Source organism: Abrus precatorius, unplaced genomic scaffold (genome assembly GCF_003935025.1).
Source record: "Abrus precatorius isolate BTA unplaced genomic scaffold, Abrus_2018 Scaffold8, whole genome shotgun sequence".
NCBI lineage: Eukaryota > Viridiplantae > Streptophyta > Magnoliopsida > Fabales > Fabaceae > Abrus > Abrus precatorius.
The window spans coordinates 35,954,979-35,980,080 of NW_020874428.1; the positions used below are offsets into that span (position 1 = coordinate 35,954,979).

General features: G+C 29.5%; 4 protein-coding genes across 4 annotated transcripts; 1 reads left to right on the forward strand and 3 right to left on the reverse strand.

Annotated features, from left to right (window-relative positions):
- Positions 1-398: 398 nt before the first annotated feature.
- LOC113847820 (probable calcium-binding protein CML15) lies at positions 399-1,095 on the reverse strand. The gene has a single exon (XM_027477112.1). The coding sequence runs from the start codon at positions 964-966 to the stop codon at positions 484-486; it is 483 nt and encodes a 160-aa protein (XP_027332913.1). The 5' UTR covers positions 967-1,095; the 3' UTR covers positions 399-483.
- A 2,108-nt stretch (positions 1,096-3,203) lies between these two features.
- LOC113874790 lies at positions 3,204-3,578 on the reverse strand. Its single transcript, XM_027513003.1, has one exon. It carries the CDS (start codon positions 3,576-3,578, stop codon positions 3,204-3,206), a length of 375 nt encoding a protein of 124 aa, XP_027368804.1.
- A 9,675-nt stretch (positions 3,579-13,253) lies between these two features.
- Positions 13,254-15,867, reverse strand: LOC113874791 (ethylene-responsive transcription factor ERN3-like). The gene has a single exon (XM_027513004.1). The coding sequence runs from the start codon at positions 13,890-13,892 to the stop codon at positions 13,254-13,256; it is 639 nt and encodes a 212-aa protein (XP_027368805.1). The 5' UTR covers positions 13,893-15,867.
- Positions 15,868-20,806: 4,939 nt separating this feature from the next.
- On the forward strand, positions 20,807-23,324 carry LOC113845954 (calcium sensing receptor, chloroplastic). Its single transcript, XM_027473707.1, has 6 exons — positions 20,807-21,129; positions 21,261-21,494; positions 21,697-21,889; positions 22,201-22,342; positions 22,485-22,616; positions 22,810-23,324. The coding sequence occupies exons 1-6, from the start codon at positions 20,902-20,904 to the stop codon at positions 23,048-23,050; spliced, it is 1,170 nt and encodes a 389-aa protein (XP_027329508.1). The 5' UTR covers positions 20,807-20,901; the 3' UTR covers positions 23,051-23,324.
- Positions 23,325-25,102: the final 1,778 nt, after the last annotated feature.

The following is a 25,102-nucleotide window of genomic DNA, read 5'->3' on the forward strand; positions in this document are numbered from 1 at the left end:
AATTGATAAAGGTACGCAGTGCTCCATGTTCATTGCTTCGGAGAGTTTACATTCTTCTAAGTCTCTATATATAGACTCTTAATCAAAAGACAATTTAGATTCTAGGGAAAAGGAGGTAACATAAGTTATAATCCTTAGAAATTCTTCCTCCATTAACCACAGGTCCATCAACAAAGGAAAAAAGAATACATCAGATTAGTTGAATTCAACATATTTATTCGGAGGAGTGCCTTTTATAGGCTAAAGTACTGAATTTGTGATAAAATAAAATGTTGAAAATTTGTGTCTGAACTTTTAAAGTGCACTCCAAATATCCAACAATGCAAGCTACACATTATTTATTTGATTCAATCGTTCAAATAGAAACTACCCAACAAAATAATTATGGTACAAGCTACACATCCAACAAAAAGGAAAACTTGAAAGATTCAATAATCTTCTAGTTAGATGAAATGAATAACATTTTGTAGACTCAGCCTCTGGTCACCACAATGCAAGGCCTAAGAAATCAGAGGCAGAGCGAGCCATGATAGTGGCAAACTCATTGAAGCTAATCACTCCATCACCATCTGTGTCAGCCTCTTTGATCATCTCTGTGAGCTCTCTATAAGTGAGGGGTTGACCCATTTTTGCCATTGCCCCAGCCAACTCTGCAGCTGATATATAACCATTCCTATCACGATCAAAGCACTTGAACACCCCTAGAAGTTGTTCTTGATTCAACAATACTTGTGCATTCATTTCAGGCAATATGGTCTTGACCAATTCATCAAACTCCACAGTGCCATTACCATTTGAGTCCATGTTGGCTAGTAGAACTTGGACTTGGTCACCTGAAGGCTTGAGCCCCAATGACCTAAGAAGTGCTGCTAGCTCTAACATAGTTAGGCTACCATCTGAGTCCATATCAAATCGAGCAAAAATCTCCCTTAGTTGATTAATTTGATGAACTTGAAGCTTTGACATGTTAATATCAATATAATAATGAACAAAATAATAAAGAACCACAAAAGGAAAAAAAAAGTGTAACTGCAAAAGCTAATAATGCATCAAATTCTCAATGCAAAGAAAGAAACTACATATGTGTTGGGAGGAGAATTGGGGGAAGGAGTATGAGACGTGGGTTATTTTAGTATCACGGGATGTGGTGTGGGAATGGAAAACGCGTCGGTGACTTCACTTATAACGACAGGCTATATAAGAGTATATAATAATTAATCAGCAATTAGAGCAAAATAAATATTCTCAACTAGATCGGTCCAAACAAGTTTGAAATAAAATATATAACTTGAACTTTACATTTTGAATTTGGTCTTTTTAGTAATTATAATCTGGATGCGAGTTAATAATTTTTTTTAAAAAATTAAACATTACCCGTTTTAAGTATTATTTTTACTAACTTAAATTAGATATATGTTTTCTTTAATTCAGTCCACTAAAGTTTATTACTTGTCGTGGGCATTCCTAACCCATTTTGTCAACTCTCTCAATAAGGTTGCTAATTAAGCTTTTCATCATGTGCGCCTTCAAGGAAACTCGTAGGCACTGTCGTCTTAGATTCTTAGTAAATTCTTATCTGCAATTTAACCCCCGATAAGTGGTGTCCTCGTAATTTGGGATCATTTTACAATTTTAAAAGGGTAATGATTAATGTTAATCATGGTATTGGTATACCTTGTTTTTTTAATCAGAAATGATTTTGTCAAAAATAAAGATTTCTTATATGTTGTATAATAATTACGTAAAACTGCAGACAATTATAAAAGTATTTTTTGACGCTTTGTATAGGAGACTTCCACCGCCCTTCTGATCTAATAAGAAATTTGAATGTGTTAGTAGGAAGAATGTACTAAATATACAGAGGTCAACTTTATGAAAATTGGCTAAGTGAATTTCGTGTCAGATTGTTCTATAATCTAGATGAGATGTATATGGACTTGATTGGTTTCTCAAATTACATTTTAGTGCTGTGCTATTGAAATATTTTTATAATCTCTGGAGATAATTTTGTTCTTTGAGTGAGTAAGATTATTCATTTGAGTGTTTATACATCTCATACAACTATAACATAATTGTTTTTTAATTTATATAAAGTGTATAAATACTCAAGTTAAGTGTTAAAATAATATTACTTATTTAAAACAATTTTATCAATTGAGATTTGAACTTAATATCATAAATTAAGCTGAAATAACTTTTGTAAATTTAGCTTCATATTGTGCAGCTCTTATATAATGAAAAGAAAAAATGAATCAAATAAATAAGTAATATTTCTAATGTATATATAATAAATTTGTTTATTAAAAATGATAAAATATCACAAAAATTAAAACATTCATATCATTTTATTATTTATTAATCTTTTTATATGTATCCTTTGTACAATTTAAAAATTAATAAATAGATAACAATAATGTTTATGGGGTACATGGAATTGTAACCATCCGTATAATAAAAGTGTTTTGTCTTCCGGTTAATTGGATTTTTGTTTCGTTTTAGGGTTGACCGAGTAATAAATACTAACTAAATACGTTTATTACATTGTATGAAAGGGACACAGCTGATGACATATCCTCAATCACCATCCATGTGATGCCCCCTCTCTACGCACTGTAGTCTACAGCTAGGTTGAGGTGGCTTTGTCTTCATAATTCACACTCTCTTTTTTTGTTAGAAACAGATCGTTCATTATTGTAGGAAGGTACATCATGTACAAAGACAGAGATGTATCTGATAGCATTAATGTTGTTTTGGCAAATCACCAACTAGTCCAGATAACAGCATATTGCTATTCTTAATTTCATCTTATTTTATTTTTTGCGAGAAAGCGATGATTATGTCTTGTTCTGCAATCACCTTCAAAAGCCAGGGAAGACATTAACCAAAATAAAATTTTCGGACTATTTATTGGAAGTATCTGTAGACGTTATTGTTTTTATCTAAATGAATTAGTCCTTATTGTATTTAAAAATTCTTCACAATAAAAAGCGCACAAATTCAATTGGAGTTGAGTAACCAAATTTAAATACCTCCACCTAACAGCTAGCCAAGTGTTAATGACATTTTCCAAGAAAACATTGATTTGAACTATTACCTTATAATATACAATAATTAATATAGCAGACACATAAATGGTCAAATCAAATTAAATTGCCAAGAATGTGGACTAACTAGGTAGGTTACCACAAGTATTAAACACATAATCAAACTTGGGTTATGTTTTGGTGAGCAACCTCACCATCTTTGACCATACAATGAATGTCCTCTTGGTCACAAACCATCACCTTCGCTCCAACGCCACCAACTTCAACATCTTTGGCAAAACGTTCTCTGCACACACGCTTTAGCCACCCAAAAAAGCCTCTACCTCTGATACTTTCTAACGGGGTTGTAGCCCTTGGATTCCACCTTCGACCCAAATAACAAGAAAGGAGAGCAACAATTATAAGCACAGTCATCACAACAAAAAATGGGCCAACAGATCCTGAGGATTGCCATGCACTAGAACTTGGAACAGCTTCTGGGCCTGCTTGTTGTTGCTCTGGCTGTACTGTTGAAGATGCTTCTGCTGTTGCCATGGTGTATTAATTATCATTAGTATAATTAAGATGACAAGGTTTAAGTATAAGTAACCTATGCTAAGCATCAATGTGGGAGTTAAGTATAAAGGGAAGTAGTGTGATGGTTAATATAAGGTGTTTAGGTAGTTTCCTTAGCGGGGTGTGAAAACTTGAAACAAGTGGAAAACAACGTGGAAAGGAATAAAGGAAGTAGAGTCCTTTTTTTTTTCATTTGGTTTACTTTTCACTTTTGCTGATGGTTTACATGCATGCATGTCTTCCTTCATCGTGTATTGTGCACTGGCTTAAGGAAAAGGAGGGTTTTCATTTTATCATAAATGGTTTTCGTTCAAAGCATGCATGTGTGAATGAGTGATGTGGTCTTTTTCCCTTTATCTCTTTATCTCATTCACAACAATAAAGTGTTGACTGCATGTAGTACTTTGAAGTTGATCTTGTCGTTTGCTTGTTTTGTGGTTTTTTATGACCTCTTACGATTAGATTCCTTAACCAAGACCGAAAGAATAACACAATGCCATGTAGTTCGAGTGTGGCTACACATAGTGCAGTGTTAACTTTCTCCGAGGAATTTATATCATTTGTTCACTCTCCATATGACGAAAATCTAACATCCGATATGTTTTTGATAAGTCAAACTAACAAAGTAACAAATTAAATGATCAACTTAATTAATTCTTACATTAATCCATATAATTTTGAATTTCGTCAAATACGAATATGAGATTAGTCAATGATATCATAGAATTAGTCAATTTTTTTTAATGAAATTGATTAATGATTCAGCGAGATTAGTTTACTTACTTTTCGGATGGGTCATTTATTTTTCCCAGAGAGGACTTGGAGAGAGAGCTACTTAAAGATTTGACTTGTTCTACAAGTAATTTTCTACATGTAGAATGGTTAATTATTTTAATTTATACTAGTACTTCCATGCGTGTTTTGTAAGTTTATGGAGTTTTAAATTATTTTTTTATAATTAATGCTTTCAAATTTGATTAATAAAGATAATTTAATCCTTAATTAAAATACTCCCTTACGAAAAATCGTCTGATTAAATAATTGGTGAGACCCTTTGCATGAGATCCATTTTAAAAAGTTCAGCTGTAACTATTTTGTCTGTTATGGGGATAATGGACAAGTGTCTTGATTCCTTCATTCATCAAGCTGCGTGTTGCATGTAAGCTGTTTGTTTTGGAGCTTTTGTTAACCATAAAGGGCCAAGAATTATATGCTATGCAAAATTTACATTTTTTTTTTTTTTAGGCTAATTATAATGGGTGCCATTATTTGAATATCTTTTTTTTTTTTTAACATCTACATCGTACATTTTACCAAATATCTATTTATTTTCTTTCTTTTTATATCATATCAAAACTTTAAAAAGTAATAATACCGTGTAGTGTTTCCTACGAGTGTCTGTCTTTCAAAGTAATAATACTTTCTCAAATTTGTTAATTGGAAAAAGGCTTTTAAAACAGTAAAAAAAAAAAGCTAAAAACATCGATATCTAATTTTAAAAAAAACAGTGTTCCAAATATATAACTTTTTTAAGATTAACTTTTATTTGACTTAATCAAATAAAAAAAATCTAATTATAATTTAAATTTCAATTTTTTTATTTTATCAAATAAATTCGAGTCAGTTTAATTAAACATGTTTATTTTGTCAACTCTATCATATCATACTTAGCATCTCTGAGTAATATATAAATGCCCTATACATCGATATCTAATTTTAAAAAATTTATTTATTTTTGTTTTTAAATTTAATGTAAAAGTTCGTAGTATTTTTTCATTCCTTCAACGATAACGATGTAATAATATTTATGTTGTAAAGGTTTTTTGTATTGAGTTTTTTCAGTTAAATTACTAAATTTAAGTATCAAATGTATTAGTGAAAAATTAATTGTCATCGATTCGGTGAAGGGTCTTAAAATTGTTACTTCAAGACTTTTTTATTCTCCCGATATTCTAAAAGTTGCTACTTGTAAAATTTTCATATTTTTTTTTTATAATTATTCATTTGTAATTTAGAATTTTTTTAAGAGTAATAAAGGAGGGATTGTTGTAATTTCTTTAAAATATGTTAAAAATATTAATTTTATAGTTTCAACCTCCATTACAATAGTGATTAGACGAAGGAAGAAGACTTTGTAGAAAATAATGAGACTTTATTATTTAAAAATATTAAAAAAATAAAGATGAAAATAAACTATTTTAAAAATATTTTAAAACAATATTATTTTGTGTGAAGAATAGATTATGTCGTTTAATGTGATGAATTATTAAATTTATTATCTAATTTTAATGTCTTTTAATTGTAAAAGTAAAGACCAATGTAATTGATAATTATTAATTTAAGAAATTAAAATTTTAAATTTTGAAAATAATTTTTAATCAAATTGCATATTTTACTGTTCAAGTTGTGTTTAATATTTGTCTTTTTATTTTAAAAATAGTATTTTTGATGTATGAATTGTTGATATTTAATACTACATAATAAAAATCATAAATAATATATATGCTTTTTTATATTTTTTAATTACCTATACATACGACTCACTTTTTCTTTTTAAAATCAAAGTATAAAAACGTAGCTATCTTGTATGTTTTGAATATTAATGATTGTTATATTAAGATAAGAAAAGATAATTCCTATATGACAGTGACTGACTCAATATATTTATACATCCATGTATTGTTTTGGGTATATATAGTTTTGGATTAAGCCAAATACTTGTTTGCATATATGTGCTAAAAATTAAGTTGGATCCATGTTATTTATTTTTGCTGCTTGAAAATTGAGTAAAAATAAAAAGGCTGTATGAGGGTCTAAAATTAATAATCAACGCCTCTAGATTCTCGTAAATAGTTATTAGTTGGGTATTTAATTTCAGGCTTACTCAAATTTTAGTATTGATAATCCATTATGTTTATGTGTACTTATCTCGAAGGATTATAGTTTACAGGTCATGTTTTCTACTTTAAGGTGTATAAAAATTTATAATTACGTTAAGTTGGATTGTATCATGTATTGATATTAGAGTAATACGTCTTAATCTTATGTAATAATTCAACATTATCTCATCAGATAAAAGTATTATTCTACTACTATTATCATTATGATGATTATAGTATAAATATCTACTTGGAACATTAAAATTCTTTTACAGGTGCATTTCACTGTCACGTATATCATCAACATTGAAGTAATTACTCTCACTTAGACTTGCTAGGGTAAAAACCTAGTTTTAGGCCCACCAGAGTTCAACAGCACCCCATCCCCCTTATTTATATAACTTTTTTCTTTGTTGATAGATAAATGTAATATATTTTAAATGCGAGGATTTTTATGATACAGGAGTGAGAAAAAAAAACTGATTATTTAATATTATTATAAATAATTCAAATTAAATATATAAATTATATAATTAAAAATATTTTTTATATATGCTTAAAAATATATAATAAAAATTTTATATGATAAATTTTTATTAAATTTTATAAAATAAATTATTTATATTTTCATCAAATCATGGATAATATTGGTATGAATTATTTTTTTTAATAATTATATAAAAATTATAGTTATGATGTGTTATAATTAGTTAATAATATAAAAAATTATATTAACAGTGAATTAAAATTAAACTCTTCCTAATTCAAAAAATTGATAATATTAAATATTACAATTTTTAATAAAAAATTATTTATTATTTTTATTGTGAACTTTGAAATACATGTTAAAATATTTTTAAAATTACATAATTTTTTATCCTTAACTACATAAATTTTTTAGAAGTGCAAGAGAATGATATCTTTTAATAAAAAATAATTTTAATAAGTCGTAAATATTAAATACAATTTTTTTTGCTGCAATATTAAATACAACTTGAACCCATATATCTCGTATTTGAAAAATTCAACTTGTTTTTATTTAATAAAAAAAATGAAAAGTTGCATTAATTTAATAATAATATTAGAATAAGAAAAGAATTGAATTTGGAAACAGGGGCACAACAGTAATTCACTTGCTACTATAAAACAAACAAAAAATGCAGAATGATTGGCCTTTGAAAAGTCGCTGTGGATCTGTGACTCACAACAAAGAGAGAGAGAGAGAGAGAGAGAAAACGATACACACTTGCCGCAATGGTGCAACGGTGACTCCACAGATTCCTGGTTCATATCACATATATTGCCCTTTCTCTCTCTCTTTACCATATTATTTTTGTTTTCTTTATTACTATTTATTGCTTAGTTTCATATTATTGAGAGTTTTAGCCCCTGAATGTGCATATTATGATGGAAGAGAAACCGCCTCTGCGTTTCTGTTTACGTTCAGATCTATGATTTCCACATCGTGCCATCGTATTCGCAGTTTTTAGCTACCATTTTTCTGTGTTCAATTTCTCAATAGATAACGCGAAAACGAAGGAAAGAAAAAAATTACAAAAACGTGTTTCTGTTTTAATCTTTATTCTGCGGAATTTATTGTTTATTTTCGGTGTGTATTGAGATGAGGTGAAGTCACTGGAGGCAGCGGTTCATCGATCTCTTCCTGAATTTGGTTGTGGAAGAACACAAAGCAAGAATGGGTCGATAAACCTCTGCATCCAGCGCTCACTTTGCCTCTCTTAACCTATGTGAAATCAACGATTTTATTTTCTTTTTGAATATGTGAAGATTATATGTTTTTCTTGTGGCAAGATGAGTTCTATGGATTTTGTGTGTTGGCGTCTTTGGTATCAGCATTTCTTTGGAAGTGTTCTTAATCCTAGCTAGAAATTAAATCTAGATGATTCTGGTTGTTATGGTTTATTTTTGTGTGATTTTGTAATAATTTTCTGATACTTCGGTTGCTCTTTTTTCCAAGAGAATGCAAAAGTGTTGCAAGCTTCGATTAAATTTGATATCAATTGTGTTAGGCAGAATGCAATATTGTCTGTTGCTGATATCTTGTTAAATTTTGAGGAATACTTTGCCATGGCCTTTTATTTTTCCTTTCTGTATAAATTAGGCGTATAATTGGTTTTGAATAAATAGTCGTTTATTTTTACTATTTTTTTAGGAAATCTTTTAGAAATTAATGGTTATTTCTTAAAAAAATATATTCCCAAACAAGCGTTAGGTCTTAGCGAGATTGAAGTGTCCTTGAAGGAACAGATTATTCTTTTATGGTTGTGTTCCTTTTTTTATCTCCTATACCAACCAGTTGTTCCTAATCGGAATACTGCCCCTTTCCCCGAAGGCTTAAATCTTCACCTCTGTTTTAGATAATGATATTCTTGCCTGTTGGTGTGGTCTTCTTTTTCAAATTACCAAAAAAGGGTCTCTTCGTTTTCACAACCAGCTAATATGCTCGATTACATGTTTTCATTTTGTTTTTGTGAAGAAGTGATATAATTTTTCATTGTAGTGTTCATCCATCATTTTGGTGATATTGCAATTGAAAGGGATGTATTTTAGTCTAGTAGTGAAAATTTTCATCGTAGTGTTGATGGCATGATTTATGGGGATAAACTGTGACTCTAGTTTGTTCTCACAGTCACTAATTGACATGATTGAACTGTTCACTCTTGAAAGAACTTTTGATTTGGTTGGTTGGAGTTTGTGGATCAGATACTTAAAATGGTTATGCAGTCTCCTTACCGTTTATTCTGATGCCCCCAAATACTGGTTCCACATGTTATTATGTATCAAAACGGAAGAAATGGATACATTCATTTTAGAAATTTCTTTATTACAGTTTGGAGCTTTTTGAAGAAGCTCAAGGGACTGCATTACTCTAAATATGTCATTTTCTTCACCATGTGGACTAAAGGTCTCTGCTTGTTTGTTTCCTGTAACGGAAAAGGTATCTTTGGAATGTAGGTTTCCAAGTGGTAGGCAGCACACTGCACTCTACCTAATTGTACTGTATCTAGGTCTTGGCTGCATGAAAGTCAATAAAGGTACTCACTCTTTAAGGCAGTCCAGCTTGCAAGAGAATCATCTAGCTGATGTTTAAAGGAATCGGGTATCAAATTCCTGTATAAATGTTTGAATGAAATCAAAGTAATAAAGCAGGATCGGATAAGGCTATTTGGGTATTGTGCGGAGCACAATTTTTTATTCTAGGAACGGTGTGTACATATTGAGTAAGTAGAGTAATAATGTAGGGAACCGTCATCAGTCCAAGGATATTCTGACATTTCATCCCATGTTCGTATTCCCTGATTCACAATTTTGAGATTTCTCATTCTCTATTTAACATTCTATGTTCGTATTCAGTTATCTCTAGCGACTGTGTTACTCTATCCTGAGTAGTGGAGTCGTGTTACGCTTTAAACTTATAAGAATAGTGCCATATAGTAAACAAATATTGACATAATTATGCTGAATTCTTCAATATTTAAGAATATTCGCATATCCGAGGATTAATTGTAGTAAATTTGTTTTGACAAAAGAAAAAAGTTTGGGGGAGGGGGAGTTAGTATTTTACATCTAGTCTTGAGTTGGTATGGATTCCTTTTTTGGTACATTCATATGGATTATCTATGGAGATTTAAAGGGGTATGGATCCTCTCAAGTGTATAATTTTACTGCACCCACTCCACTCGAAGATCGTATCATTCTTTATATGAAAAGCTATATTTATAAATGTTTTTTTTTCATAAAATAATTTAAATATTTTAAGGCTCAATTTGTTATTCAATGATGAAGCTACTTGAGAGGATGTCATCTCAGACTTCAAATGTCGAGAATGTACAATTAATGAAGGCTACCGATGAAAATTGCAAATATTAAGAAGACTGATTTTATTTTTTATTTCTTACTTTTACCTTAATCACAAAGTTATTTTATTTTGAAATGATTATACAATAAAATAATAATAAAATATTTTTATTTAGTACGAATTTCTAAAATAATAAAGAATAAGAATATGAAAGCGTTAAATTAAAAATAAAAAAAGTGAAATCAAATAGTTCCGTAAGTGCTGTACTTGATTTTAGAAAAGACGGCCTCAGGGTTCAAATAAAAAAGAATTGTTTCTGCGAGGATGGATTAAATTTAACATTAACATCGGTTCGAACGGGAATAAGTTTTCTTCTATATTTAGTATCAGCATTTAATCCAAATGCATTAATAACAACATTTTATACTGTTATTCAATAATATCATATTATTAATAATTATTGGCAGGATTTTAAATATGAATTTAATTTTTTTATAAAATTCAATTTTTGTATACCGTTGACCTATTTTTAATAGCATTTAAACTATTCAAATCCCTCGTTGCCAGCCTATACCAAGTGACTTGCCTAGCCTATTCTTTTACATACCTAATTTATTGAAATAATAGTGGTGATTTAGGCCTTTATATATATTATGACGGCCAAGACTAGGCGAATGCTAATCGTTTTAATGCTTTGTCGGGGTAATAAGTCCAAGGCAGTGATCATTGTGAGGATGAAAATAAGAAGGTTTTCAATTTTTAAGGCGATGAGGATTTGCGGTCGCGGTGGCTGCTAAAGGTATAGCGTGGCTACCAAAGAAAATGGCCATTATCAGATTATGCCAAATTCCATGATAATGGCCTTTTGTCGTTTGTTATAGGTGGTAATAATGAGGAAAACCTGTAACTCGTACAGTGTTATCCAAAGAAATTTTTTAAAAGATTAATTATGTGAATAAGTGTTATAAACAACTTATGTATTTATGTCTTTTCTGTTGAGTTTAGTGGGAATCAAGATAAAGCATGCATTAAAAGGAAAGGTGAATGTCGTTTTGACCGAAACGCCTTCGGCTCATTTATGCCAATCTTGTCCACCCACAAAAATAAAAATAAAAATAAAATTTGTATCAGTGTTCAAATAAGTGCCTTTTGCATGTCACTCTAAACGAAATTATAAGAAATTTAAAAACTTACTTTGAAAAAAAAATAAATTTTCTAATATAATTTTTTGCCTTAATAAATGTGAAAAAAAAAAAAGAACAAGTGAAGACTGCTGATCGTACTTTTTATGGAAATTCTGTTTCATTGGTGTTGCGGATCTAGAATTACGGAAATATTTCATTCACACTTGTTAAATGGGTGTTAAATTGATGGAAAGATGAAAGAGATAAGTGAGTGTGTGTGTGTGTGTGTGTGTGTTAGAGAGAGAGAGAGAGAGAGAGAGATGTCATGACGATGGAATTAAAAAAAAAAAAAGAGGAATAAAAGATGGATGTAAAAAAAAATGAGTGCAAAGTATAACATTTTCTAAAATTATGATGGAACAAATTGGTGCATTTTCTTAGGATCAGATTCCACATATCAACTTTCATAAAATTTAAGCCTCTCGAAGATTTCGTGAATTTTTTTAAATTTATTAGATTGTGAGGACGTTTAAAAGAATCAATAAAAAATTATAAACTATTTTGACTTTATAATTTTTTAAAATGTATTTTAATAAAAATTTATATACTTTATTAAAATATTTATTCGATTTATTTTAATAATTTTATAATTAAATTTCTATCATAAATCTGCATATAACAAGAGTTTGTTTAATAAATATTTAATTTAGTTGTTTATATCCATATCTCTAACAAAAGTTATCGTACTACAAAATGAAAATACAGTTGTTTTCCCATTAATAACTTGTTTGAAGCACTAAAATTAAAATCCATGGAAACATTTTTTTTTATTCTTCGTTAAAATGCAAAGAAAATGTTCAATGCTAATATATTGACAATAATTATCAACAAAAATTTAACTTTGGGTCCCCATTTTCAATTAATTATATATTAAATGATTATATAATTTGTTTCGACTTCCTTGAATTGTAAAATGTGTGATATACAAAGGTTGTAGTGATATCCCCACTCAACCTAATGTTTGGTTCATGGAATGTGTGGTATCACCATAACTATTTACTTCAAATAAAATTGTTTAATTAATTAAATTGTTTATGCTAATCCATTAAAAATAGTAGTAACTCAAATTATTTATAAGTGGTTCAAGGAATAATTGTATTTTATTAAGTAGGCATACGGTGAGAGATTCAAATCCTAGGCATACCAATTATTGCTAACTTTGAAGCAATAGCCAAAATGGGTTCAAATTAATCCAGATTCATAATTTTGATTGAAGTACAGGATCATACGAAGATAATCTTAATTATAGAATGCTATAATGCCACCAACTGCAAATTCTACTGCACATGATTTATGTTCTTGGGCTTCTTTATATAGTCAATCTTTTATTTTTTTAAATTTCTGCATCTCATTCCCTCTTTTTTGTTTCTGGAAAGAGCAAACTGATAGCCAAATGTGTTCTCATGATTCTTCAATCGGGTATTAGGCAATCCAGAAAATAAGAGTTAGTTACATATGTAAAGGAACACAAGATAAGCATGCTACATCTATTCCAAAGGTAATTCGAAATATGACAAATCTTATGATAAATAATTACATATACAGGGCATTAGATCAAGAAATGAAAGTGTAGTTGTAAGGTGACATGGGGAGTGGATCTTCATGTGATGATAGCATGCATGTAGCAGATATATAATGAATATAACTTAAGTTTGATATCTTAACTTAAGTTTGATATCTTTTTGTCAATCTTGCAAACAACTTTTTGTGAGGCAAATAGGGTTGAATCAAGACATTGACAAGCAATAGCTACAATAAGACACATACATGCTTAGTGGGTTTCTTCATTATCTTGACAGTGAGAAGCACTGAAAGAAGGAGCAACAACAACAGAAGAATAAACCTTAGAACTTCCAAATGAAATTCCACAACACCCGGAACCTTGTTCAGGAATGGAGCAAACTATGGTTTCCTCAACAAGAGTGTCAAACTCATTTCTCATGATCTGGTTTTTCCAAGGCATGACTGTTGAATAAACAGATGAGGAAAGTGCATGGTTTTTCATCAGTACTGCATGCTTGAGAAGCTGGTAAGCCCTAGGATTCTTTCCCAAAATAGTGCAGTCTTCTTCATGAGTGTTGATGACTCCAGGGTTTGGAAAGTTTGTTTTTGCATTTCTTCCTCTAAGAAGCCTTGCAGCAAAGTCATAAGCCAAAGCAGCATCTTCTGCTCTATCAAAAGTTCCTAACCAAAGCCTTAGTTTCTGTGAAGAGTCCTTGATCTCTGCAATCCATCTTCCTGAAGGTCTTTGTCTCACCCCAAGAAACTTTTTCTCACTCTTGTTTACTCTTTTTGGATTCTTCATAACTCTCTTCCCGTAACACTCGTCTATTTCAATCGGCATCAGAGAAAGATTCTTGTTTTGGTTTTGAGTTTGGTGGGGAAGTTTTGAGGTTTCTATGTTTTCCATGAGAGTAGGAGAAAGGGTTAATTGGTTTTTGGCGTAGATATGAAAAGGGTTGATCCCTGATCACCAATAAAGTCTTTGACGTAACAATAAGGTTTATGATAATTAAGGTAATAGCACGCCCGTTTGTCAGATTTGGGTTTGTTTGCTTCTTCAAAGGTTATTTATTATTATCTTATGGCAACATAATTAAAGATGAATAAAAAGGAAGAATTTTAGAATCTTATCAGAAAGAAATCTTTTTCAAAAGGCATCTGATTCAGAGTGGAAACATTTAAGAGTGTGAAAGACGTTGATAAACACTGCAGCAGCAATACCCCTTTAAATTGTGATGTATCTAAAATGTGGTTTTAATAAATTAGCATGTATGAATAGCATGCATATATATTTTATCAATTTATCAGCTTATGGAGTATGGGTATCCCTTGCTTGGTACTTATCAAATATTCTGATTGAAGGCGAATATTAGAAGAGACAAAATTGGTAACATATTGATATTTCAAGTGTACTATGAATGATTCTGAAAAACATAGCTACTGTAATTCCATTTTCCGAATTTATTTTGACGTAATAATCTGTAACTTCAAATGGGATTTTTGCTTATTCTCGCTAAAGTAAATATTACAATGATTACATTGAACTTTACAATCCAACTATAGTGTTTCACCCATGCTTCAACCCAAAAAAAAAATGTAAACTTCAACGGTTTATTATTTTCTTCTTTGCAAAGGAAACCAAAAATAAGAAGACAAGTCTTTCTATATACTCCTCCCACCTACTCCGCACAACAAAACACATACACAGCTTAAGGAGAATTTTTAAGGTATTTTTAAAGTACCCATTTAATTTTTTTAAATAATAATTTAAATCTAATCCAATGATATAACCATTCATTGGTCACATTGCACTTATACTTTTGTGTATTAACCCCTATTTTTTTTATGAAATTCCATACAAGGGTAGTTTACACCCATTAGAAAAGCAGGGCAAAATGGTACTTTGACACCTGTTATTAGAAGGCGATCTCTTCCTTTGGAGCTCTATGGTTCAAGTTGCTGAAGAAAAATCCAAAGGAATGAGCTGATATAATCTGCTTTTATTCTGATTAATATAATCGAAAATCAACTCTTTGGTTAACTAGTACCGTTAGAAGCAAAACTCCAACAGCCTACAAACAAATTTTACACCTCAAAAGCCCGAAAACAAACAGAACTCACATGTTTCTTTTAACTTCATACTCAAATTAAAAACTAATATTGAACATTTGTCACATAATGGATGTCTTCGTTGTCATTGTGGGTTGCTCCAAGTATACCCTCATCAATTATAAAAATAACCTCTCAATTCTGGTGCACTGCAAAGTTTCAGATGAATCAGTAGGTAGCTTTCTTGTTGGATTAAGTTCTGTTTATATTCTTTTAAAATCCCTTTTCAATCTTGTTTTATAGGTGAGAATTGTAACTTTTTGTTTAGACTGTAGTTGAATGACCGACAAGAATTATATTGCAATTTCTAGCATATCCTTAGTATGCTTAGTCTTTATATGATGTATATCACGCTATGTTGTCGAGTTTTACTTACATAATACAACACTAAAGAACAAATTTGATAATACAGACGCGAGAAAGGATACCAACTGGGACATAAATGATATGCGTTGGTGCCTAGCTTCAATCTAAACCTTGTGTTGTAAGCAAAGGTGCTTTTCAATATAAACCTTTTGCTGTAAGCAAAGCTGCTTTGTTTTGTTTCCTTAAGGCTGTGATTTTTGCTAGGGTAGTGACTTCATCTGATGTGTAACAAGTGCATAACTTTATAGTATACATTATCCAAAGTGGCTTATACCAAAACCTCAAATTTCCTTTAGTCAAACTCTGTTTATGTATTGAATAAGGAAATTGTTTAGTAAAAAAAGCTTCAAGTATAGAGACACCAGAAAAGATAAAAAGAGAAAAATAATAAATGTGATGTGACCCCCCCCCCCCCCAAAGAAAAAAGAAAAAAGAAAAAAGAAAAAAGAGAAGTATCACATAAATACTGATACTAAGAAAGATCAAGATAGTTGGTCAACCGGGTAACATAATATTAAGGTGTCTATAAATCAAAATTTATTGAATACACATTTATTGTAATAATTGTTTGGCACACAAGAGGAATAAATACTAGTGAAATATCTATTAATAAACATAAGCAAATCGTTAAGATAAACAATATTATGTTTAACTCAAAATCTTAAAGCATTAAATTATGAGTTTTTGTCATTTTTAATTTCTTTATACTTTCTCACGCATTCTTGGTAACTAAACGTCAATTCTTTGTGCTGTCACTGTACATTGAGATGAAGAGTCTTGATCAAGCACTGTTTAGCAATTCGCTTAGATTGAACAACGTTTTTATTCATAGTTGATATTTCTTCATGTTTGATGATTATCAATTTGTCACTAATTAAAAATTGTTTGAAGATGTCATGCACCATATCCATGCGTGAGAGAACGTCCAACACAAAACGTTGCATAGAACTATAAGAATATGCTGTTTTGAGTGTTGACAGATAAAGCTATGTAGTCTAAGCCCCTAGCTTTTGCCAGTTGTCACAAGAGTAGTCGTGGACCACTAGACATTAATGCAAGCACTAACCACTCTTAAATCTTCGTTAATTACATGTTCTTGTGCCATACAAATGTATACATAAGGAATAGAGCACGAAATTTTAATCATATAATTAAAATTAATAACTAATTTTCATTATTTATGCATAATTATATAACTATAAGAATAAATATTTTTACTTTTTGCACTCTTATTCAATATATCCCTTATATGTACGTGCGTGAAAAAATTGGAGTATTGTAAGAAAAAAAATCTTTTAACTATTTTTTTCATTAAAAAAAATATCTTGTTGGTAAAGAATATTGTCTTTGGTTTGGTAAATAATTATTATATTTATACACTTATTTAATATGTTTCTCTCTTTAACAATTTTTTTTATTATATAAATTATTTATCATTTTTCCCCTTCTCATATACAAAAATTAAGGTGCATCTGTAACATTATTCTTAGGGGAAAGCATAGCAGTGAAGGGAACTCCTGGAGTCCCAAGGAAGGCATAAAAAAGTTCTGGACTGTATTAATGTATATTCTAAGGCCAAACACTGTCGTTGTGCTCTGTTTATGTTAAGGAAGATGGACGATTGTGGGCATAATGACATTGCTGATCAGCTAGAAATCCTTCATTGTTCATTGAACTTATGACTGCCATTCTTATTCCTGCTGGTATGACTGCTCTCTTTTTGAAAAATGTTTTGTCTGGAATACAATTGTAAAAGGTAATTTTTAGTTATAAGATGTATTTTTGAGACATGATATTATTTATAACATTAATTTATGAGTTTAATTCGTAAATAGAAGTTTTATGCTCCTTCTAACTCTTTTTATAAGAAACAAAATAGAATATTTTTTTGGTTTTTATTATAAAAAATAAATGATAAAGTCAAGATGCATTAATTACTAAATTTCTTTTATATATTTTTTTATTAGGATCATTAAATATACAAATTATTAACTACATTATTTAATATCATAAGTATTTTTAGAATAAAATTTATATTTATAAAAAATATAACATACTTAATTGCTTTTTTTATTCTGATAATTTAGTTTTTTGTTTCTTATGAAAAGAACCTAAAGGAATATTAATTACTACAAAAATTTATAATTCTTACAAGTATTGCAATTGGATGATAGTGTAAAAATATTTTTCTATCAATGTATTTAAATTAAATTCTTAACTTTTTTATGTTAGAAAATAAAATTATGTTTTTTCTACTTTTTGTAAGGATATTTTCACTTTTCATGTGCACATTGACAGACTTTAGAGCTGACAAAATAGATAATAAGCTCAAATTTTATATTAAAAATTTTAAATTAAAATTAAATTTGAGTCTTTTTTTTTCTTTCTATTTTATAAAAAAAAAAGTTGAGCTTTACTTATCTTATGTACTATTTTTAAATTTAATTTCTTTTTTTTACCGAAAAAACCTTAGTTGTTACTCCATTTCAAAGGAGCTTTTTATCTCCTTTCTCTCCTCCATCTCCTCTCTTCTTAGGAGGATTCTCTTTTTTATAGAAGTTTTTATATAATTTTTTTTCTTTTTCTATGTTCTTTAACTCAATTTCTCTTTGCCTAAGTGTATTTGTCTCTCGTTTTTTCTTCTCCATCAACTTATCAAAATTTCTTTAATTATGTTAGTTTTATTTAAGGTTTGTTAAGATCATTGTTAAATCTAACTCATGACAAAGATATCTCTATTAATATATATTTTTTAATGTCTTTTCTCACTATTTTAATAAGATAAAGCTGAAAAAAGAATGACAACAACGGAGATGTAAAAAAATTTCTAACTTTAAATGAATGGTTTGATTATGATAATAAAGATGACATGTTAAAACATTTCTTAATTGTTATTGTTATTTACTTATTTTAAATGAATATACTTTCATACGTAATGTTTAAACATATAATATTGTTGCATCACTTTTTGAGAATTATAATTTATTTTGTTGTGTAAATGTTATTAGATTATTTATAAATGGATGATCTTATTATTTAAAAAAAAAAAACTCCACCATACCTAGATATATTTTAAGTTATGCAATTACATCTTTTGAATATATTTATCTGATATATTTTGAGTTCCTCTTTATCCTTCCTTATTTTTATATTTTTGGACACACTAAATGTAAATTTCAACTTATTTTTTTCCCTTATCCCAAAAATTTAAAATGCATAAAAGTTCAAACTCAAATCTACCCATTTTTAATTTTTTTTTCTCAATCTCTCTTGCAAACCCACACTCAGTTGCTTTTTTTTTTCTCACAAACAACACAGTATTCCAAGATTATTATTATTATTATTATTATTATTTAAGTGAATAGGGATTACCTTTTTCCCAACATGTCTACATTAAAGACAAAAGAAGCTTTCCACTCCTTCCTACCAAGAAGTACGAGTCTTAGTCCTCTTGTATACATGGATAATATATTTATATTCGTGTAATAATAATTAGTATCAATTTTTAGTTTTACATATGTAAATTGCTCTCACTAACCTAGAGAGTGTTGGATCTGCCAATGCTTGTAGTTCCGATAATAATCTATCTATATTTATATAAAAAGCATGAGTTATGAATGTGTCACATTAGTTTTTTTTTTTTTAAGTTACATAAATAAAAATAATATTTTTCTTATATTTTTAATTCTTTTCATTTTCACCTCATCACATGTTAATATTATTAAAATTTTATTATTACAATTACTGCCTCTTTAAGTCTCTTTCTTATTTTTCTGTTAGCCTCCTCTAATAATGTAATAATTTAGGGGTTACTTGATTTATTAAATGATTTTTATTTTTAGTTATAAAAATAACATATTACTTTTATATTTTTTTAGTTTTTGTCAATTTTTATTTTTATTTTCAAAGATTAGTATAGGGTATGGTGAAAATAACTTTTCACTAAGTGGGAAGCCCAATGTGTAGCAATCCAGATGAAAAGTAACTAGTGAATATCATGGACTGAAAAAAGGTCCACGTGCTAGACTTGGTATTGGACTTGATCCATACCACATCTCATACAAAAAAAAAAAAAAACTCTTGCTACTGGAGGTGCGAAAATGAATAAAATCAGTTTATCAATAATAATAATAATAATAATAATAATTGCTCTTACTAGACCGAGAGTGTTGCACAATTGAGTGCATCAGTGACTTCATGTCTTACGCAAGTAACTACGAGATGAATTATTCATATAGAAGACTCAAAAACTTAGATGACTAATGACAAAGTAAATGTTTTAATATACTTTTTCATATTTAAAATTGAACATTTAGTATGTAAAATTAAGTTAAACATTTGTGGATTACCTACTATGAAGGCTAAATAAATTTTGATATTATATTATAAATGAATTGGACCTAACTCATTTAGGTTAAGAAAAGAGGATTATCTAAGGTTTCTAAAGAGTATATTTATTATACTTGTAAATAATATGGATATTTTAACATACTCCTTACACTTATATATAGGGCTAAATATCTAGTATATGAAATTTGTAAAACTAAATATTCATGTTATTAGAAATAATAAAAATATCTAGAATATAAAATTTACAAGATAAACCTTAGTATCATATTAGAAATATAGTAGACCCAGAGCTTAGTATTTTAGCTTGTATCCACAAGTCAATCTGTTTAATTGGTGATATATATATATATATAAATAAGTTAGAGCATGTTTAATTTACTTTTTAAAAATAATTTTTAGTTTTTAAAAATAAATTAAACATAGTCTATTCAATTCATTGATATCAAAGTGAATTACATGAAAACTATGTAAGCCAACTTGCTTAATAATATTATCTTAAATCGCGCTTATGCAAATTGAATTGACCCGTATATCCAACTTAAGTAATACTGACTCACTTTCAGAGTTAATTCATATAAAAAAATTGTTCAAATTTCATAAAAAAAATTATTATATTTTTAATAAACTTGATAAACATAGGTAGAGGTTGAAGTTAGATCCTCTTTGACACATCTCTGTTGTTGTTTTCTTTTAGCTAAAAATTGACCAGTAGACCAATTTCTAAATGTCATCGATCAATCTAATCGAATATTAAACTAAATTAATGTTGTAAATAATCAAACTCGTAATTATATTGTCCAGAAACAACAACTAATTTGAGTATTTATTATTTTATTAACTAATGTGATTTGAAAAAGAGGAATCCATCACATTGGTTGGATTTAAGCATTTCTGTTCTCTACCAAAGAGAATGCCACGTAGAGGGGTGATAGTGTTGGAGCCTCAAACAGAGATGGTGCATAGGTGGACACAAAAAGCACTTAAACATGCCAATCTCTTCGGATTTCAGCCACACATCTCTGATCACACAACTCTACTTTGTCGACCTACATCGTTCATCGGCCAACCACTCTCTCTCGCAGCAACTAGCAATGGAGATTACTGCGATGGCTTCAGCTACTCCAAGACCTTCTCTTCCAACTCCTCCTTCCACTTCTCCTCATACAGTCACCACCTTTTGCAAGCCTCAACTGAGACGCCCCAACATAGCACTACCAACCTCAACCACCATTTCACTTATCGCTCTCTTCTCACCTCCCAACGAAGCCAAAGCCGCTGTAACCATTGCCAAGGACCAAATTGTCTCTTCCATCACCCAAGTAAATTCCTCTTTTGCTTTGAATTTTCACCTTATCAAGTTTAAGACTTTCATCAAGCTCTTGCAATTTGCACCCATACCCAGTTACTGAAATTGCATTTTTGTTTTTTTAACTTACGAGTTTATTTATAGGTGGAGAAAACGCTCGATCAGGTTGAGGAGGTGGGTTCGAATGTTCTGGACACGGCTCAACGCGTTGCTGAAGTTATAGGGAATGCTTTGAAGCCTGCGTTGCCAATTGTGCAGCAAGCTGGGGAAGAGGCCATCAAAATCGCTTCCCCAGCCATCTCAGAGGCTTCTAAGAAGGCCCAAGAAGCACTTCAAAGCTCTGGTGTTGATACCGAACCTGTTCTCACTGCTGCTAAGGTTCTTTCTATGTTACTCGAGGCCAATTTTCTGCGGTTTTGTTTTGTTTTATAGCTACATTTCGCACTATGTCGTAGAACATGTTGAATTGAACTTGCATAACCTAAGTACCCAATAAACAAACTTCCACTTTGGTAATTTAATTGATATTTGAAGAACCAAGTTTATCAACGTGATCTGGATACTCTCTCTTCGATTTCAGACAGTGGCAGATGCTGCACAACAAACGACCAAGGTGATTGAAGTTGCCAAGCCAATAGCTTTATCAACTGTAGAAACCATATCTTCTTCAGACCCTACTGTGATTGCCGGAACAGCTGGAGCACTATTTATTGCATACCTCTTGTTTCCTCCTATCTGGTCCGCCATCTCCTCTAGTCTTCGTGGTTACAAAGGTACCTTAGACATGTCTGATGCAAGTTACCTTGTTTTGTTTGGTTCCACAAAATTGACACCTTGTTTTCATTTTGTTTCCGGTTTCAAAGATTTGTACAGGAAACATTAACTTTTTTTTTTTCTGTTTTCATTGTTTTGTGTATAAATCTTTAAAAACAGAAAATAAAATGAAAATAAGGGGACAATTTTATAACTAAAAGTGAAAAAAGGAAATAAATTTAGAAAATGATTTCTAAACCAAACAGCCCCTAATGTGTTTTTTTTCCCGTTTAACCGAGGCTAATACTTCTCTGCTTCTATTCCTTTGTAGGAGACCTGACTCCTGCTCAAACCCTTGATTTAATATCTACACAAAACTACCTTTTGATTGATATTAGGTCAGAAAAGGATAAGGACAAGGCTGGTATCCCTCGCCTTCCCTCTAGTTCTAAAAGCAGAATGGTTGCCATACCGTAAGTGATACTGTGATACTCACAATAGAACTATTTTCTTAACTATAGTGCAGTTACTAGAGGAAAAAAGCATCAAAACTCTATCATGATTAAACTTTGTCAATTAGTCAAGTACCTATTATCACTAGTTGTGGCCTTTCAGATTGGAAGAACTGCCAAGCAAGCTCAGAGGGATGGTCAAGAATGTAAAGAAATTGGAAGCTGAAATTGTAGCTTTGAAGATTTCATATCTCAAGAAAATCAACAAAGGCACCAATGTTGTGATCTTGGACTCGTGGGTTTCCTTCCAAGTCCATCTTTATTTAACCATTTAACTTTATCATTTCCACTCTATTGGTCAACTTATTTTGTAGAAATAATCGTTTGTTTTGTTAGCTATATAAGACAGCTTTTAAAAATAAACAATTATTTCTTAAAAATAATCAATTACAAACATTCACTAACTTCTGCATTTTTTATAATACTAGATACTCGGACGTAGCAAAAAAAGTTGGAAGAACACTAACCAGCCTTGGTTTTAAGAACACATGGGTTGTTGTTGATGGATTTTCTGGAAACAAAGGGTGGTTACAGAGTAGATTAGGAACAGATTCATATAACTTTTCGTTCGCAGAAGTGCTGTCACCATCCAGAGTCATCCCTGCAGCTGTGAGAAGTTTAGGCACAACAAGCCAATCTAGCCCCAAGCTTCTTCCTGGGGCTGACTAATTACTATTTTTGGTTTTTGCACTGAACTCGTGTGCAAATAGAAATCCCTTTTGTGTGTATGCTTTAGTGTTGAGTCCTCCAAATTATTATTTGATTATTTTCATATAATTATTTCATCAATGCCAACTATATTCAACCTTCTCCCTTTGTGCATGTTTTGAGTTGCAATGATGAGGAGAATGCCACAGTTGTAGTTGTTGCATTAGATGCATTGGTCCAAGAATGGATAATGTTCTCTCTGTTCTTATGAATGAAGAGGGGGAAGGATTTGCATACAAATATCATCATGTCAAGTTTAGTGTTTTTTCTTAATCATGGATTAATTAGAAATAGACCTTAACTAAATAAATGAATGCGCATCAACCTAAGGTGTAATAGGTTAAAAACAAATGGATCAACTATCACTTATTTTACCCTATGTATAAACTGAATAATATTTAAATTTATCAATTTTAGCCGATATTGTGAAATAAACGTTCATCTTAGTTTTAGTGTTGTAGTTTTCATAGAAACTATACATATTCAAATCGTGCGGAGGCAATGGAATTTGCAAGAAAAAAAAATGATCTCATTTTGAAACCTAAATACTTATTTATGCCTAAAAAGTCAAATAAAATGATGCGGTTATGAGCATGAAGCTTTTTATGTTTAAATTTAACGCAATAAAATCAAGTATAGGTTTTATATTTGCTCTTTCTTAATAAACGAGTATGATCTTATAAAAAATATATAAAAAATTAATTAAAATACATTGATATTGTAACATTTTTTATATTGTCATTTAATCATAAAATGTTATATTAAAAAATCTTTAACTTTTGTAATGATACAAAAGTCATATCTATCATGTATTTTAATTTAATAGTGTATAAATTTTTATATTACTACTAGATTAAAATTAAATTTAAAATATAATATAAAACGTACATAACCCATCATATCATGTCACATGAAACGATCATGAAGTTCAACTTGAAGAAGTGATAAAAATCATATATAAAAAAGCTAGGTCCATTTGGTACGTTAATGGAATTGGATATAAGTGACAAGCTATAGTATTTTTTTTTTATTTTTTATAACATTTCTTAATGAAGAGTAGGATGGAGATTGATAGAATAAGACTTTTCTCTTTTATATTAGTCTATTACTCATCTAGTTGTTTATAATTTTGAATATTTATTATATTTTTATAATTTTAATGTAGTACATATTTTTTAAATATTTTTTTATTAAAAGATCTTAATTTTAACTTTAATAATAGAAGTTAACAAATATATTTTATAATAATTGTTTTAGGACTTATTACTTTATCATGTCGTATTTTTTTTTTACATCATTCACTATCATTATTATTCCTTCAATTATCTTCTTACTATTTTGGTATTTAGTTAGTTGCGAAGTTTTGATATAGTTTCTTCAAAAAACTTAAGTTTATTTTTTAAATTTTTTTATAAATTTCATAATTTAGGATACAAAAAAATTTAGATGAAATTTAAATTAGAGACTTAAAGTACCAACCTATTTAAGTAAATGACTTTAAAAAAAAATTATTTCAAACTAGAAATAATGAATATTATTAACTTATTTTTTTACCTAGCCTTTTTGACAAATAAAATAAACTTTGTTTTTTTTAAAAAAAAAATCCTATTAGGTTTAACATAAGCCCTGAAAAAATCTCTCTAACCTATTTTGAGTTACATATTTTGTTGTTATTTATATATAATATAACATAAATATCTTATTATTATCTAATTTAATAATCAATGTTAATATGCATTTTATATATAAAAAATTAATAAATTTGCTAAAGTTTTGGGTATTTGAAAACTAAAACAGTTATGAGGCCTTTTTCTATTTGCTTTGTTTTTGTTGTGCTTTTTGAATAATTATGAAACATCAAGTTGTATCTTCATTCGAAACTTCTTATTACTAGAAGCATAATCAACCATTTTTAAAACAATGCTAAATCCTCTAAATACACATTCCTCTTGAAAATAAAAAATAAAATAAAATAAATTGCCATCTCATTCTAAAATACTTTCGTATTACTTG

Coding starts and splice junctions, on each gene's coding strand:
- LOC113847820 (XM_027477112.1), bottom strand. CDS start 966: ATGTCAAAGCTTCAAGTTCATCAAATTAATCAACTAAGGGAGATTTTT.
- LOC113874790 (XM_027513003.1), bottom strand. CDS start 3,578: ATGGCAACAGCAGAAGCATCTTCAACAGTACAGCCAGAGCAACAACAA.
- LOC113874791 (XM_027513004.1), bottom strand. CDS start 13,892: ATGGAAAACATAGAAACCTCAAAACTTCCCCACCAAACTCAAAACCAA.
- LOC113845954 (XM_027473707.1), top strand. CDS start 20,902: ATGGAGATTACTGCGATGGCTTCAGCTACTCCAAGACCTTCTCTTCCA. Junction 21,495..21,696: donor CTGTTCTCACTGCTGCTAAG/GTTCTTTCTATG, acceptor CTTCGATTTCAG/ACAGTGGCAGATGCTGCACA. Junction 21,890..22,200: donor TAGTCTTCGTGGTTACAAAG/GTACCTTAGACA, acceptor ATTCCTTTGTAG/GAGACCTGACTCCTGCTCAA.